The 18,282-nt window shown below is 43.5% G+C and overlaps 1 protein-coding gene and 1 pseudogene across 1 annotated transcript; both read right to left on the bottom strand.

Annotated features, from left to right (window-relative positions):
- Positions 1-904: 904 nt before the first annotated feature.
- Positions 905-1,725, bottom strand: LOC117833529 (pathogenesis-related protein PR-4). The gene is made up of 2 exons (XM_034713074.2): positions 1,347-1,725; positions 905-1,246 (listed from the first exon to the last, which is right to left on the bottom strand). Exons 1-2 carry the CDS (start codon positions 1,626-1,628, stop codon positions 1,067-1,069), a joined length of 462 nt encoding a protein of 153 aa, XP_034568965.1. The 5' UTR covers positions 1,629-1,725; the 3' UTR covers positions 905-1,066.
- Positions 1,726-7,258: 5,533 nt separating this feature from the next.
- LOC117834507 (pathogenesis-related protein PR-4-like) lies at positions 7,259-7,742 on the bottom strand (annotated as a pseudogene).
- Between the last annotated feature and the right edge of the window lie 10,540 nt (positions 7,743-18,282).

The raw sequence follows: 18,282 nt of genomic DNA, 5'->3' as shown, positions 1-18,282 counted from the left end.
AGATGGACGGCTCTCATTTTTTCTCAAGCACTACTCTAAAATTTCTCTTTCTCTGATTGTGGTGAAATGATGAGAAATAAGAACTTTTGAGAGCACTGGGTCTCCTGGATCAACAAGGAGTAAAGATAGTAGAGCGCGACACTTGTCGATCAAACCTAGTAGTGGAAGAAGCACATGCTGTACGTACTTGATCGTCGTAGATTCAAATTTTTTATCTTAATTCGACCAACTGGTAGTCCTTGATGGTGAGGTGGCCGTACTTCATGCACCACTATATAGTGCTCATCGCCATTACAAGAGCTATGCTTAAGTGGAGCATTGACTCTTCTCGTCCGGAAACTGCCCCAAAATCGTGTGAAAAATTTCAACGCCAAATCGTAACGTGTTGTACCCGGCCGTACCTGCTGAGCAAGCCGAGTTACTCGTGCCTGAGGATTATTCCAAGATCCAGTTGCCAACATTGACCCGGCCAGCCCAAAGGAGACGGCGAAGATATGTGACGGCAGCATCCAGGTGAAGAAGTAGCCATCAGGCATCAGAGTTTTCATGTGGTTGCATGCAACACGCCATGTCTTAGAAATTTAAGTAGCAAGAAATAGTGCTCATCTTCAGAAGCAGGCGCAGGTCACTAAGATTATCCTTGAGATATCACTTGACACAATCGAGTACCCACATGGATTCAGTTCATCCCACTTGGTGTAAACACTCTCTCTGTATCAAAACATTTGTCGTTGTTGATTTGTTCTCACAATGTTTAACAATTCATCTTATTCAAAAACTTGTTACAAATATACGAAATAAATCATTATTAAAATACCTTTGATGACAAAGTAAACCACAAACAAAATAAATGATACTTAATTTTTTTTGAATAAGACGAATAGTCAAACGTCGTGATCAAAAGTTAATATTGACAAATATTTTGATATAACATTTTATTCCATTAATTATTCGACAACAATAATGCTTGCATTGGACCGCCCACTACTTATTCATCCGCAATGTACGTGTAGCCGTGTGGGGTTATTACATAATTCTTGGAACAGCAACGCTGTATGTGCTGCTGCTACTCGCGGGGTTCGCCGCAATCGACGAACTGGTAGCTGACGGTGAGGTGGCCATCGTTGACACCCTGCCCGTTGTCGATCTTGCTGAAGGCCGTGTCGTAGTCCAGGTCGAGCCCGCCGTTGCTGCACTGGTCCACGATCCTCACCGTCGTCGACGCGCCCGTCGCCGAGTTGGTCACCTGCATAGATTATTGTTGAGATCACTTGCTGGTCATCTCACCTTCCTGATCAGATCATCCTGAAGTACATCTACTAGAAGTTTTAAGTTCACAAACTAACCAGGAGGCACTGCCCGCACGAGGCCTGGCCGGTGGGGCCGGCGGGCCCGCAGAAGGCGGTCCAGCCGTACTTGCTGCGCCAGGCGTAGGACTTGCCGGCGTCCCAGGTGGCGCAGTACGCGCTGGCGGCGTTGAGGTCCCAGTTGATGTTCTGCGGGCGGTAGTAGTTGTAGGTCGCGCGCACGCCGGACGCCTGCTGCGCCGCCGCCATGGCTGCCGCCGCGCACAGCAGCGCCGCCACCAGCGCCAGCCGCCCTCCGGTCACCTTACCGCCGGCCGCCATGGCAACTGAATTTGTTTGTAAGCTCTGAATTTACTCGCCGGTAAGCTATGCAAGAGGTCTTTGCTTCTAGCTAGCTTGTGCTGTTGCTACGAGCTATGGTGTGTGGCCATTATATAGGCGCTAGCTGAGAGCAGTGCATTGACTATTCTCTCCTCCGAGATTTGTGCTGAAACTGTGTTCACCAATTTCCATTTTTTTTGAAAAGTTATTCATCAATTTCATTGTCACTCAAATCTGGATTCTAGATGCATGCATTTTCTCGGAAGGTCAATTTGACAAAGGCTCTGTCTTGTTGCTTGCAGAATGCAGAGTCGACTGAGCCGGCACTGGCATCATATGCCGTGGAATTCCACGATCCAGTTGCCAAAATTGACCGTGACAGCTCGCATGCTGCCCAACGGAGAAGAAGACGTGTGTGGCTGGGTTGCAAATTGCAATGCACGCGCGGCTCATATTTTCTGCTTCTAGAGCTGACTACACGGATACAGAACTAATAGTATTTGTGGGGGAAAATAATTCCTATGGAGTTGGACGGGACCCAAGGGACACTCTGGTGAAATCCTTTTGGGGATCAATCTAATGGTTTTTGACATAGGTTTCATCTCCCAAGGGGATTTCCATATTAAATTTCGTTTAAGGAATAAAGTTGATGGCTTTGGGTGGAATCTAATTGCAGTTTATGGAGCAACTCAATCTGAGCGAAAAGTGAGCTTTTTAACTCAATTGGTCCAATGTAGCCAAAACGATTCCTTGCCCCTTCCGAGTGGAGGGGATTTTAATATTATAAGAAGTTCTAGTGAAAAAAAACAATGATCGCTACGATGATAGATGGCATTTTCTCTTTAATGCTGTTATAAATAATTTGGACTCGAAAGAGATAGATTTAACAGGTTGGCAATTCACGTGAGCTAATTCACTACTACAACCTACTTTTGAGAGGTTGGATAGGGTGTTGGTTTCTACAGAATGGGAACTAAAATTTCCTCGTGCCACAGTCCAAGCTCTAACAAGAGAAATTTCATCAGATCATACGCCATTACTTTTATCCTTTGGAGACCATTCTCTAAGCATAGCACAACCTATGTTCAAATTTGAATTGGGTTGGTTGACTAGGGATGGTTTTTATGAGGAGGTGGCAAAGGTCTGAATGGAAGAAAAAAAACAAGGCAAAACCTCAATGGAGAATTGGCAAAATAAGATCAGGAGAGATTGCGTAAGTTCTTAAGGGGTTGGGCTAAGAATAAAAGTGGTCATTATAAAAAAGAGAAAAAGGAGCTTATTACAAAGTTAGATTTTTTAGACAAAAATGCAGCGAAAGAAATGCTTCAACCTTGGGAAATAGATCTCAAACATACACTCAAAACAAGGTTGATTCAACTCCTTAGGGAAGAGGAGATAAAATGGTACCAAAGATCAAAACCAAAAACCTCTTGCAAGGTGATAGCAACACAAAATACTTTCAACTAATAGCAAATGGAAAACACAGAAAAACAAGGATTTTTAAGTTGGAAGAAGGGGGCAAAATTATTAAAGGGGACGAGGAGTTAAAGAAATATATCACCAACTATTATCATGGGCTATTCGGACCTTCTGAGCCTAGTCTCTTAACGCTGGACGAAAGTCAAAGAGATGACATACAACAAGTTTTCCCAAGTGAAAATGAAATTTTAACTAGTGAGTTCACTCTTCATCAAGGACAATCTAATGGCGTTGTTTGCTGATTTCCATAAAGGAACATTACCTCTTCATAGCCTCAATTTTGGAATTATAACACTCTTACCCAAAACGACTGATGCAACTCAAATTCAGCATTATAGACCAATATGCCTCCTTAATGTTAGTTTCAAAATCTTCACAAAGGTAATAGCAAATAGATTGACGGGCATTGGGGACAAGGTTATCCGACCTACTCAATCTGCTTTTATGCCTGGAAGATACATTTTGGAGGGTGCAGCTATTTTCCATGAGACCTTACATGAACTTCATAAAAATAAAATGAATGAGGTTATTCTGAAGTTCGAATTTGAGAAGGCATATGACAAGGTTAATTGGCCTTTCCTTCAATAAACATTGAGAATGAAAGGTTTCTCTGAAAAATGGTGTAAGTGGATTGAATCATTTGTTTCAAAAGGTAGTGTGGGCATTAAGGTAAATGATGATGTAGGAAGGTTTTTCTAAACAAGAAAATGCTTGAGACAAGGAGACCCACTTTCCCCGATGCTCTTCAATTTAGTTGCTGACATGTTGGCAATTTTGTTAGAAAGGGCAAAAGAGGATAGGCAAATCTCAGGCTTAATTCCACATCTTGTTGATAACGGCATTTCCATACTACAATATGCAGACGATACAATTTTGTTTATGGAACATAATTTCGAAGGGGCTAAGAATATGAAGCCTGTGCTTACTGCGTTTGAGCATCTTTCTAGCCTCAAGATAAACTTCCATAAGAGTGAATTATTTTGTTATGGTGATGCAAAGGAGGCACAACGAGAGTACATGGATATTTTTGGTTGTCCTGTTGGGGAGACTCCTTTTCGATACTTAGGTATCCTATTGCACCATACTTGACTTTGTAATAAAGATTGGAAAGTCATAGAGGAAAGATTAGAAAGAAAACTGAGTACATGGAAGAGCAAGATGCTATCCTATGGACGAAGGCTAACTCTCATTAACTTGGTCCTAAGCAATCTTTCTATGTACATGATCTCATTTTATGAAATACCCAAAGAAGTTCTTAAGAAAATAGATTACTTCAGATCTAGATTCTTTTGGCAAGGGGATGGGCACAAAAGAAAGTACATATTGACAAAATGGAACATTTTGTGTAGACCAAGAGATCAGGGAGGTCTAGGAATCTTGGATTTAGAAGTCCAAAATAAATGCCTCTTAAGTAAATGGCTTTTCAAGCTCACTATTGAAGATGAAATCTAGCAAAAAAAATTCTAAAAAGGAAATACCTAAGCAACAAAACTCTTACACAAGTGGTGAAAAAACAAGGTGATTCACATTTCTGGTCTGGGTTAATGAAAGTCAAGAGGATTTCCTTAGTTGTGGAACCTTTAAAATTCAAAATGAACAAATCCAATTTTGGAAAGACAAATGGCTTGGAAACACTAGTTTCATGAACCAATACCCATCTCTCTACAATCTAGTAATTCGGAAGCATAAAATAGTGAAACATGTCATGTCTTCAGTTCCTCTTAATATTTATTTTAGAAGAGTTCTAAGGGGAAATAATCTGTTGAATTGGAATGAGCTGGTAACAAAGATTGCAGGTATCCAACTTGTAGATCACCAGACATGTTCATTTGGTCCTTGCAAAAAAATGGAATCTTCTCTGTTCAGTCAATGTACAGAGCAATTCTAAATGTGAGGGTCGTACCAATTAACAAACCCCTTTGGAAATTAAAACTTCCTCTAAAAGTAAAAGTCTTCCTTTGGTTCCTTCATCGTGGGGTTATTCTAACTAAAGATAACTTGGTTAGGCAAAATTGGCATGGAAATGAAATGTTGCTACTGTAGTAATAATGAAACTATACTTCACCTCTTTTTCGAATGTCACATGGCTAGACTGATTTGAAGAATAATTCAAACCACCTTTGGCTTACAAATACCTAACAATGTCATTCATATGTTTGGATCATGACTGCAAGGTATTGGATGGAAGGAAAAAAATTTAATATTGACAGTTGAAGTGTTGTTTGTTGGGCCATATGGCTTAGCAGTAATGACATTGTATTTCATAAAGTAAACACACAATCTTGTTTGCAGATCCTTTTTAGGGCAACACATTGGATAAGATTTTGGGCATTGCTTTAGAAGGAGGAAGACAGGGACATTATACCAAGGCTTGTCGAGCTTTGGAGACCACAGCTGTGGAGATCTTTGCAAAGGTGGCGAACAGCGCACCACACACCCTTCAAAGGGGAAGCAACGGCTGTGATGATGGGGAAAATGAAAGTGTTGGTCTACCCTCCTTTGAAAATGAACGTCGCAAAAGTTCAAAATTTGTGTTTCCCTGTTCTACAACCTGTAGTGCTGTAGATTCCATCATGATCTTACTTTGTCACGGGCAGGATAGTAGGATACTCTGCATGAACATATGTAGCCACCGGAGGCAATAATTTGTCTCATTGAAATTAACCATTTTATTCTAGTATGCGTACGTTTTTCTTGTAGTGCTACTTAGGTTTTATTAAAAAAATGATGCACGTATAATGCCATTGGAGGCAATAAGTTCTTTCTTCGAATTAACTAACCATTTTTTTCAAGTACCTGTCTTGCCCGATCATACTAATTAATGGTCGGATAATCGGCCATGCCTAGGGATCAACCATACAGAATGGCCTCCAGGCAATGTCGTCGAACCCGGCAGTCATGTGCCTACATGTACTTATCCCCAGATCTTCTCTGATGAGTGGGCGGCTAACCACCAGTGCCTGATTCCTTATTAGCAGCCGAGGAAAGTTTAAGAGGAGCCGGCGCCGCCGCCGCTTCCTCCGGCCAACGGTGCATCCTATTCATCCGCTGCAATGAAAGATGCAACTCTTCGCAAAATTGCTTGCATTCGGCATGAGATGCGAAACTTTTTTTCAATTCCTTAGAGGCCGCAGTTTAAAAGGTTTTCCTTGTAATAACAAGAAAAATAAAGGCAGGGTGTCACGTTACTGCCGGTAGGTTGGTGGATAACATCTCATACGGTGAAAATTGTACAACACTAAACGGAACCAACTTCATCATGCGAAAATAACTTTAATTCCTATTTGCAGCTGAAACACTTAAAGAATTGTTAAAGGAAAAGTACTAATTTTCTAAATTTTTAAAATCATGTCCGGTTTTTATAAATTAGTATTTGGCTCTAAACAAACCAGATGGAATATAAGTATCGAAAACCTAAATATCACTTTGTTCGTTAAAATTGAATCCTGAAGTTTCATGGACACAATAATTTACTTTTTGTGATGAATTCTACATTTATAGGAAATGAACAAACTATATTCAGTACGAGTGGGAAAAAAAATAGAACTTATAGAGACATTTGCCACAATTTGAAGATGTGCAAACTTCTTTTGCCTGGGCCATGTCACCATATATTCATATGTACATCTAGTTGATGTTGTAGAATGAATTTTTTTAATAAAAAGCATGGAGCAATCTGATTTCTGCATATATTTTAAAGTGGTTTTGGCCTGTTTTTTGTTCCTTTGAAAGAACGGATGCTGCTACTTGGGCTAGGCTTCTAGTAATAACCCACTGGCTGTGAGCAAATCAGGCCCGGCCTAGTCCTTACTAGGCTCAGGCTGGGGGCCAGTATTGCACCTAACAAATCAGGCCATTGGAGGCCTGCTATGCTTCGCCAGCTCTCAATGTCAAACTCCATCCGCTGTCGCAGCAGGTTCCGTCGTCCAGGTCCAGCAGCAGCACCGCTGCCGCAACCACCGTTGTTCGAATGCTCGTCGGAGACGCTAGCGAGCACCTCCGGCGAGTTCTCAGCCGACCGAGTAACCAAATGTTATCAACAAAGTTTCAAGCAGGTACACTCTATGCTTTATTACTTTCAGTCAATGGGGACAAAGAGTCCAGCAAACAAAGCACAAGATCGCCGCTGCAAACATTTAAGCTGCGTCCAATCAGAAACAAAGAAAGATTAACAGTCGCAGTCGCAGTAGATAGTCCTGGCAGTCGACGAACTGGTAACTGACGGTGAGCTGCCCGGTGACGGCGCCATGGCCGTCGGTGTCGAGCTGGTTGAACACGAAGGGGTCCAGCCCGAGCCCGCCGAAGGAGCACCGGTCGAGGATCCTCACCGTCGCCTGCGCCCCCGTCGCCGCGTTCGCCACCAGCAGGCACCGGCGCCGCGGCCCCGCCGGCCCGCAGAACGCCGCCCAGCCGTACCGCTGCCGCCACTCCAGCGGCATGCCGGCGTCCCACGTTGCGCAGTAGGCGCGCACCGCCCACAGGTCCCAGAACGCCAGCGACGCGGCGTACGAGTTCCGCACCGCCGTCACGCCGCTCGCCTGCTGCGCCGCCGCGCGCGCCGGCGACGAGCAGGGCCAGCAGCGCGAGAGCCGCCGCCGCCGCCGTCCTCGCGCGGATGACCTTGATGTTATCCATGGACGCACGCACGCGCACGCGGTGATCGGTGGGTGCGTTCATCAGCTCGTGGCAGGATCAGCAGTAGTTATATAGGCGAGCTGCTGGCACGCCTGGCAGTAAGAGCATGGCTTTGAAACCGCAGTTTACAAAGCTGATATGCTGGTACTCCTATTTTGTAGTGCTGACTCGATCAGACCTGCGTACTTAATTGAGAAAAACTGCACGGCGGTGTTTAGTTTTAGGCTTTTAGCATCGTCTTAATGCAAGTCGATAAGATCGATAACGTAAGGTTAGAAGTTAGAAGTGAAGACTGTGTCTCATGGCCAAAAAAAGAAGTGAAGACTACTTGCTCCGTCCAAAAAACATGTGGTTTCAGAAAATCTTACTATTATTAAAGGTTTCTTTTGAGGTCTTCATGTGAAGCCACCTAGGATCCTAGGTGGACAATCTAGAAAAATAGAGAAATCCTAGCTAGAAATTCTCATAAAAATTCGAAAGATCCGGCCATCAATCAGTTAGACTCTAATCATGATTGCTATAATAGCCACTGGATCTATTATGTTTTATAAAAAATTACCCACATATGTCATTATAAAAAGAACTTAAAGTAACCCCTAAATTTACGTATAAATTACCCACCTTTGCCACTATGAAAATAATCTAACGTAATCCTCTAATTTCATTTAAATAACCAAAAATGTGCCACTAAAATAATATAAAATAAAAAATATTAATCCTTAATCTCTATCGATGGAAGCTCATAAAAGGATGTCGTCAATCCTCCTCACGGGAAAATAAATATAAAGAAATCCTAAATTTGTAAAAAATGAACAAAACATATAGCCTATACATCTCACGTAAAGGATATCTTCATTAACTTCTCCGAGCCTCCACTTAATCCACTTGATCAACTACTACCGATCTCAACAAGCATTCATCTCTCCTCACCTAAAATAATACTGATTGCATCTCCTCTCCATCAAAATAATTGGGACTCTTTTTTAAAACTTCCACATAAAGCCACCTAGGATTATAGGTGGATCCTTAAAAAATAGAGAAGTCTTAGAAATTCTAAAAAAAAGAGTAAAACATCTTGCCGCCAAATTCAGTATATTGTAATCAACGTTGTTAATAATAGCCGTTTGACTATGCTCTATTTCTAAAAATTACCCACTTACACCATTATGAATAAATAGCCTAAAATAATCATGTATCTATATCTCAATTATCCATGTCTTCTATTAAAAAATTAATCTAATAGTGTCCTACAGATCACGTTCAGCCTAATTTAAATATTTTACGAAAAACTGATACTTTTGTACTGCTCCCAACAACTAGAAATCCAAACGCTAAGTCAAGTCATTTCTTTGTTGTTTTGGGCTATTGCCTGCTTCCATTTTCATCAATTGAGAGGTAATGAATTCTTCTCAAACAGTTATTCCTACCGAATCTGTTTTATGGGAACATTATTTGTATACCATAACATCTATACAGATAAATAGGTCGATTCTGCATCCCTTGCAAATTTAAAGTACGGAATTCTACTTGAACTCTTAGTCCTACCAAATCTATATACTATATCTGATCATTATTTGTATACCGTAACTTTGGTATAAAAAATAGCTTGATTTTACATTGTTTTGTACAATGCCATGTTTGTATACCATAACTTTTGTATAGAAAAAATAGCACAGGTGGATCCATCACCATCTTGGTGATGCAATTGAACAAGTTGCGATGGTGGCAAAACCTTAAGTGAAATTAGACCAGGAAAGGAATTTTAAAAAATCAAGACAACGGTAACTAGACTATGGAATGCAATCTTTTGCTCGGTAGTAGAGAATAGTTAAGTCTTGACACGATCCTTATTGATCAGTAGATATAATTGTTGTTCACTATGGTAGCACTTTTGGGATTATTTTTAGTTTATAAATTATTAATGATGGTGAAATTTAAGATAATCGGGAGTAATTGATGAGAGACATAAAATATAAACTACACTGGGAGAACCATTGCAAGTAATGTTCCAAACATATCATATTCAATATGTTACTAATTACTCAACATGTGGATTAACGGTTGCTATTTTGAATGTAGTTAGCTACACGTTTGAATTCCAAAACAGGGGGCCTCCCATACGCCCATGTACTCAATTTTCTTGATAGCTGTCATAGTGGAATACAAACTACACCAAAGAGAAGATAGGAACCATATTGATTTGCTTCCTGCTGTCCGGATCTTTGAAATAAAAAACAAAGTTATTTGTACTTAGCAATTTTATTTCAAACATAGTATGCACTACAATCTTCAAAATGTATATTGATCTTGCTCCCCAATCATGACAAGTACTAAATAATATGTTATGTATTATTTATATTATTTAGAGTCCATACTTTAAATTTTTGTGATACTTCTAATGATGCCATAAGTGTTAGAAAATTAATCAAAAATAGAAAATTTAATTGCTTGCTCATCTTGATGAAATGAAATAAAAAAATACTAATATTTATGTCACCTAAAAGTGCTAGACGTGCAGAAGCACGGGTTGATGGACTAGTTCTAGGAGAAATTAACAAAAAGGTCAAATGAACATGCAACCCCCCTTCTGTTGGGAGCCACTACCGATAAAAATGTCAGCACTACTCAAGGGAGCATGCATGGCGGCATGCAGATTATTTGCCATGCAGATTATCTGAGGGAGTATGTCGTTGGCAAGCTCCAGCTAGCTGTAGGCAAGTTCATTCATTGCTTCCGCACCTATCAAGATTCAAATTTTGCAATCTTTAACTAATAATTTAACTAATAATTTTTTATATTTATAATGTAAATTTTATATGGTTGGATTCATTATCAAATATGCTCTACAATGATCATAAGTTTATAATCATAATAAATACTATAATATAAAATAAATAAATGGTCAAAATATTATTCGGAAGATAATGCCAAGTTATATCATGCTTTATAAACATAGACGGAGGGAGTATCGGTTTTGCTAAATTTTTTTCAGATGCCTTTGCTAGCTGTCAGATCTTGTTGAGATTTGTGCTCCGTGCTGCTTGCTCCAGTGGTAAGTAATGTCTAATGGGGCACCAGATGCAGGTTTTCTTGAGCTCTAGTCTTGCAATTTGCTGGGCCACCGGAATATCGTGGGCCGCGCGTGCGATTGCAATTGATAATGAAATGCATCGAACGTGCCGTCCGTTCGTGCGTTGTTAATTTTCTTGGCGGCCCAAGAGTAGCTGCTGGCCCACCTCAGCATTCTTATGTTTTCGTTTCCGCAGTTCTACAGCATGCTGACATGTTAGTTTCGTGCAAAAAAAAATTCTGAGACAAAAAATCATAGTTTTACAAAAAGGCAATACAAATTAACTTCCGATTGCGTCATCATGTTTGTTATAACGAGGTATTCTAAACTACTCGCTCTCCGTAAAAAAAATAAGTCATTCTATGTTTATTAAGCTAAACTTTTAAGTTTGACCAAATTTAAACAAAGCTACAAATTTTTATGGTATGAAATAAGTGTCATTATATTTTTCATGAGATATATTTTCATAATATATCTGTTTGATGTCATAAGCATTGATACTTTTCTTTATAAATTTGGTCAAATAGAGATAGCCACGAAGAGGTCGGATTTTATATCCAATTTTCTCGTATCCCGTCAGAGAAGAAGAAAGGTGAGTCTTTGATTTGGCTAAAAGAGACGTGTTCTTTATTACACGCAGGCACGAGCGAAGAGACTCGCTCCGCTCGCACTGGGGGAGGACTGCTCTGAAAAAATCTCAATGTTTCCAAATTAGTCCAACTTCGTTCTTGTCTTCCTATTTCCCAAAAAACTACTAAAAGTAGCCGCCTCATCCCTCTTCTGGTTAACTAACCACTTCTACTTCTCACCTCAAACCGATCGGATATAAAATAGTCTGATCATATTTGCTCCCTTCCGGATATCCGATTCCTTGTCCTTTCTTTCGACCAAGAGTTTTTCAAAGCCAAAGCTTGGGGCGAGCCCCAGAAAGAAATCCCAGGCAGTGGGAAGGGAGCCAGGAGCCAGCTCGGGGCGCTGCTCCCTTCCGTCATACTGGAGAATAACTAAAAGTTTCAGGCAATTCAAGACGGCTTCATATGTCATTTTTTTGGAAGTTTAACTCTTAAAGAAGCGCTAAGAAAGTTTGACTTAAGACAAATCTAGAATTACTTATTTTTTTTGGAGGGAGTGAGTAGACCATTTGGATGAAATTTTATTTTGAACATTTTTTTGAAGGTGGAATGATTTTTTTGAAGATGGAACAATTGCTTCATCTTTACAACCAAATTGTTTCACCTTTGCAACCAAATTGTTCCTAGTAAAACTTACTCAAACATATTTAAATGTGGTTTTATTTTGAAAATCTTTTTTGTGTAAATAGATTTTAATTTAATATTTGGTTCGGAAATGTGACCTTTCCATTTATAACATTTTCTTCATCTTCTTTTTTGGAAAAGGTCTAATTTACTGCACTCAAGTATAGCCTTGGTCCAAATAACCCCGTAAAGAAACAAAAGGTTTACTTAACTACCTCATTTTGCAAAACCAGTTTAAACTACACCTCTGGATTGGATGGTTTGGTGGGATTAGAAACCGGTATTGCTGACTGGGATCGACACGTGGGCAGAGATAGGTGAACTGACATGGAGATGAACCTGATCATCCATCGCAGCGGCGGCGTCCGACACGGCCGTGTTGGTGGCGGAGCGGACGCGGCACCGGCGGCTGGTACATCAACAGCAGGCACTACCTGGCGGTGAGTTCTTGGTTTCTCGTCGTTGCCGGTTCGAAGCTCCTGATGTTCATGTCCTCCGGTCACCCGTGTGCTGTTGCGTGCAGTCTGCAGGTTTCAGCGCCGCGCTGATGTTCGTGCTCGCCGCCCTCTGGTTCGTCGCTGTCGCGGCCGCGGCTCCGGCGCTCGTCGCCTGCTGCTGCCGTTGCTGCCGCGGTACTCCTACTCCCGCAGGGTGCTTGCGCTCTCGCTCGTGCTCCTGATCGTCTTCACAGCAGCAGCCATGTAAGCAATTGATCGATCGATCCCAGCTACTCATTCGCCGCTCTTGTTCTTCTTCCATGTTTCTAATGTGGAATCAATGGCTGGTGCAGCATCGGGTGCGCCGTGCTGTACCACGGGCAGGGCAAGCTCCACGGCAGCACGACGCCGACGCTGGACTACGTGGTGAGCCAGGCACACGGCACGGCGGCGACCATGCGCGACTTCACCGGCCTCCTGGAGACGGTGAAAGGTGCGGGCAGCGGCGTGGCGCCGCGCCGTCGCGCAGGCCATCGACCACGTGTCGATCCGTCGATCCCCTGCCAGCAATACCGGTCTCCAATCCCACCAAACCATCCAATCCGGTTTTCATATGTATTAAAGGTGTACTTTAGACTGGTTTTGCAAAATGAGAGGGTCAAGTGAACCTTTTGTTTCTTTAGAGGTTATTTAGACCAAGTCTATACTTGGTAGTAAATTAGACTTTTTTCTTTTTTTTTCTCGTGCGATCGTACTACATGGCAGTTGTATGTGCAGATCGCACTACATGGCAGTTGTATGTGCGACCAGTAAGAGGCCCCGTTGGTCACCCCTCTCTGGTAAAAGGGGCTTGCTAGCGCCCGGACGTCCAACGGGAGCAACTCCCGTTAGACGCATGCATCACCATCCATTTTAAATCTAACGACTACAGTAGCACCATAATAAAATACCACTAATTATCCGACGTTCCGTTGCAACATCAAAACAAAATAGCTGCAACATCGAAAATCTATGGTTGCAATATGAAAAAGATGTGAAAAAATAGCTCAATGTAAATATAATATTCGTGAGGAAAAATTCCCACCGCAACATCGAACACATGTTTCATGCAACATTTCCAAACAAATCATCATATGTTAAGTTGGGGTTGAGCTCGTATAGGAAAAAATATTACAACATGAAAAATTGACAGATGAAACATCAAAAGTCAACTATTGAAACATCGAAATATCTCAGAAAAATGAATCATGCAACATCATATGATACATTCATCCGCAACACTCATGCGCATCTACAGCGCTTGCAACATCCAAGAATCCGTACTGCAACATCAAGAGATACCTATTGCAACATGGCAGTCGGGGGCTATCTTCAGATCTAGGCTCCTATGGCCATCAGTGCTGAAGATCCTGCTGCGGCTGCTGCCGGTGCCGGCGTGCACGGTGATGCTCAGCTGTAGCGCGTCGGCCTTGGCCTCTTCTTCTCCATCCTCTCCGTCGCCTGGGCAAGGCCCTTTGAGCGCTACCCCCTATCAGTAGGAGGGAGGAGGTGCTGCCAGGCAGAGCAGCAGAAAGCGGAGCAGGCTAGGGAGGAGCCCCCGCGACGGCGAGGCACCATGGCTAGCAGGAGGGACGGAGAGGAGGAGGGCGCGGCTGGGCAGAGCAGCAGGAAATGGAGTAGGTTGAGGAGGAGCCCCGCGACAGCAAGGCACCATGGCCAGCGGGAGGGATGGAGAGGTGGAGGGTGCGGCAGGGCAGAGCAGCAGGAAGTGGAGCCGCACAACGGGAGTGGGCAAGGTCATCATCTCGTCGAAGTGCAATTGGAGTCAAATACCTAGGGCTACCTCTCTCTCTGGGCAGACTGCAAAAAGTTCACTTCCAGACACTCTCCGACAAAGCGAGTGCAAGGTTAGTCAATTGGGCTGGCAAGCTGCTCACCCAGCAGGTAGGTAGGAGAACACTGATCAGAGTGGTCCTCTCTTCACAGCCGATTTACTATCTCTCCACCGTGAATGCTCCAGCGTCAATACTAGAAGAAATTGACAGATGATAGAAGCATTTTCTTTGGACTGGCACGGACCATATTGTGGGCGGGAAGTACAAGGTTGCGTGGCACATAGCATGCAAGCCAACTAAATTGGGTGGCCTAGGAATCCTACATCTAAAGAAGTTCGCAAGAACCCTAAGACTACATTGGCTGTGGCATGAATGGAAGGAGCCACACAAACCGTGGGTCAGCATGCCAACACCGTGTAATGAGAGAGACAAAACTTTGTTCGCGGCTTCTGGAATGACCATCGCGTTAGGAGACGGGGAGAAGGCCAAATTCTGGGAGTTGGCTTAGCTGAGGGGAGGCACCAAAAAATATTGCCAAATTCTGATAGTTATACGATGTAGTACACGGTGGCGATGCTGCAGTTTACAATGCTGATCCGTTGTAAGGTTGTTACCAGATGTGCATTCTTAATTGTGCCTCTAAGTATATCGGGCGACAATTACTCAATTAGCATGTTCGTCATCAATGAGGACGTAAGACAAGAGTAGAGGTTATGCAAAAGTAACCAGGTGCGGCTGTCTTTTAGGGCCTATTTGTTTGAGTATAAGCAACTTAAAGTTACTTATTTGAAGTTGCTTATTTTTAGTCTAGCTGTTTGGATACCCTTGCTTATGAGCATTGAATGAGGTGGAAATTGTCATATTTTCCCCTTGTGTTGCTACCCCTCCTCTTTGCCTCCCCATGCTTCTTCTTCCTGCACACGCCCGATCCACCAACACGCCCATCAGGCGCTAACCATCCATAGATCCATCCATCCCGTAGGTCGGGAACAACCGGAGAAGAGAAAGACGAGAAGAGGCGACGCCCATGACCGATGCGGAGGAGGCAGTGGAGGCCGCGGGTGGCCTCAGACTCCGCACGCCGGAGGAAGAACGCCGGCATGAGGGGTGAGCTCGGCTCGGGAGCCTCCGGGCCCCCATAGCGGGCCGCGTCGGGGGCGGAGGCCGGCGGCGGCGGTGGGGCGGGAGCGATGGGCGGAGGCGGGGCGGGAGCGGCGGGCCGGGGTGGGAGCGGCGGGCCGGCGTGGGAGCGGGGGATCTAGCGATGGGGGAGGGGAGAGAGAGAGGAGTAGGGTGCATTGAATGAGGGCAGGAGGTGTAAAGTGCACCTTTTAGTCCCCATAAGCCACTCTTGTGTTGCTTATTTGCTAAAAATAAGCAGCCTCATAAGCAACCCAATAAGCAAGGGATTTCATAAGCAAGTTGCTTATTTTAAGTTGCTTATGCATAAACATTCAAACCAAACAGGCCCTTAGCTTGCAAAGTTCCGTGATTAATTGTGATTGGCGATACTAATTTTCAATTGACTACGGTAAAGCTATATATGCAGGGGCGGACCCACAGTTGTGCATGGGTATTCCTAGGCATACCTAACATTTTTTGAAAAGTTTTTTAGTTCTTAGAGGTATATATAGTTAAGGTCTTAAAATTGATATTCGCAGCTATTTTCTGACTCCAATTCGTGTCCAACACAAAGTAGCCTACAGGCCACACCTGGCCAGACGGCCCAATGGCCCATCTAGCCTTTCCATTCCCTAATCCCCGATTCCCCCACTCAGCCCAGAGCCCACTCCTTAATCTCACCATAGGGCAGCCGCCAGCAGCTTCCGAGCTCCAACAGATGCGGAATCACGCCGCTGCCGCCGCGTCGCCGCCCGCCGCTAGGCTGCTCGCCCACGCCGCCGCCAGAGCCAGACTGCCCTCCACACGCGTGGCCGCTTGCCTGCTCGGCGCTCGCGGCGCCGGCGAGCCGTCCGCCGCCCCGACCGGCGCCCCCCACCCCCGCGGCCCGCGCGTTCGGCTGCCGCCCATTGGGCGTGATCCCGGCATCCCGCTCGGTGTGACAGCCAGGCGCCCAGGCCAGCGAGGTAATCAAAATTGAAATGGGCATACCCTGCTCTGAAATCCTGGGTCCGCCACTGTATATATGAACATTCGTATACACACACGGATTACAAACCTAACCAATGAGCTACACCGATCAGTTTAACTTTAATTTACATAATCAACATTTCCGTGTTTGTGAACCTTATCATAATATAAATGATGTATTTTATACATTGTTAAGTATATATATGACTAAACTATGTTTTGTGCCAATCTAGAAATATCATGCATCTTGCTCAATTGCTCAGCAATTATTCGAATCTAGCCCTCCAGGGCCTCGACCTATCCACTTTCCCGTCCAAATCTCCATTGCCTTGCTCAGATCTGGACACCTGCTGTGTTCTCCCCTTCTTGTTGTGAACTCCGCTTTGCTTTTGCAACCACAGATGCCACTATTACAAGATCGGAACATCACAGCCATGAGGCCCCTCCCAGCTCATCATATCTTGCCTCTGTCCCCTACTCGTGATCCTTGAATTGTTCTCACTCCAGTTCGGTCGAACTAGCCAAACCAGCACATGTGGAGTCCTGCCGTCATCTGCGGTTCTTTCTCCATGCACTAGAAGCCCGATCCCCTCTGCAGCAATTTATATACACGCACAAGATCTTCCAAAGATGTGTGAGAGCGAGATGGAGACGTATGGGTGTAATGCTGAAGAAGCCATGGGAACTCCATCACAACTGCTCCCATCGCCAGCGTTGCTACATGACTTGCTCCTGCTACTTCAGAGTGCATGGTTGCTGCTGCTGCTGCTGCTGCTGTGAAGAAGCTGGTGCTGCTGCTTCTGTGATGTGAGTCTCGCGTCGTCAACCTTCTTGCGCGTGCCCAGCACCTTCTCCTTGCTCGGTTAGATTGTTTTGAGCCAATGCTCCATCGTCTCTGCCCTCCTTGATTCTGATGCAGCTTTTGATCGGTGGAATTTGTAAACTACGTCCAATTCTGGCTCTGTTGCCACTCTTTTAAAGCTTCTACATTCTTTCTCCTGCCTACTGCTAGCCCGTCACTGATAGCAAAATAATAGGATGTAAGAGGACAGAAAGTTATGTTTTGTGTGATGATATGTTTATGACCCATCATCTTCTATATATGATGCCGTTGTTGAACACGTACTGAGTGTTGGGGGTTTTACATATGTCTTGCCTTGCCTGAATTGTGACGTTCTGAAATCCTGTTTTACAATAGCTCTGTGAGTTTTGGTGTTGGATGCAGTGATTTACTTTCAGGCTAAGCCTGCAACTTTTGATAAAAATATTTGGGGGCTTATGCAATGTTATTTTTTATTTTAAGTTTTGGAACAGAGAGCTCACTATCAACAGTGTAGGCAGATCCATCATGGACAAACGTCAGATATATTGTTCGGGCAAAAACAATAGTTTTCGTGGTAGCTTAAATCTTGAAAGCTATACGAAATCATAACTGTTAGATGATATAAAACTAAAACTACTAGTAATCTAGCACTGTTGCTGCAAAGACATAGGATAGACTCTGTTCTTGCTGCAATAGTTTTCGAGCTTCTACATCCTTTTTTTAGGGCAACGAGCTTTTATATTCTTGATGATGCCACCTGCATGCTATATGTTGCTAAGAAAACCGTAACATATGAGAGCAAATATTAACGTATATGGTTGTGGTCATCATCTGCTATAGCCTACATGTTCTGGATGAACAGAGTGCTCAGTGTTCATAGTCCATACAACTTCATGGGATATCAGATCGATTGTTCTGTCAAAAAACAATTGGAAGACCAACATTTTCAGCCACTGTTCCCTCCCGTAAGTGCGTCGATGAAGCATGGGGTGTGTAGGGAAATGACCCCCAGCAGTGCTGGACTATAC

This window comes from Setaria viridis, chromosome 8, assembly GCF_005286985.2.
Source record: "Setaria viridis chromosome 8, Setaria_viridis_v4.0, whole genome shotgun sequence".
NCBI classification, from domain to species: domain Eukaryota; kingdom Viridiplantae; phylum Streptophyta; class Magnoliopsida; order Poales; family Poaceae; genus Setaria; species Setaria viridis.
This window is presented reverse-complemented; position numbering and strand designations above follow the sequence as displayed.

Coding starts and splice junctions, on each gene's coding strand:
- LOC117833529 (XM_034713074.2), bottom strand. CDS start 1,628: ATGGCGGCCGGCGGTAAGGTGACCGGAGGGCGGCTGGCGCTGGTGGCG. Junction 1,247..1,346: donor CGTGCGGGCAGTGCCTCCTG/GTTAGTTTGTGA, acceptor TAATCTATGCAG/GTGACCAACTCGGCGACGGG.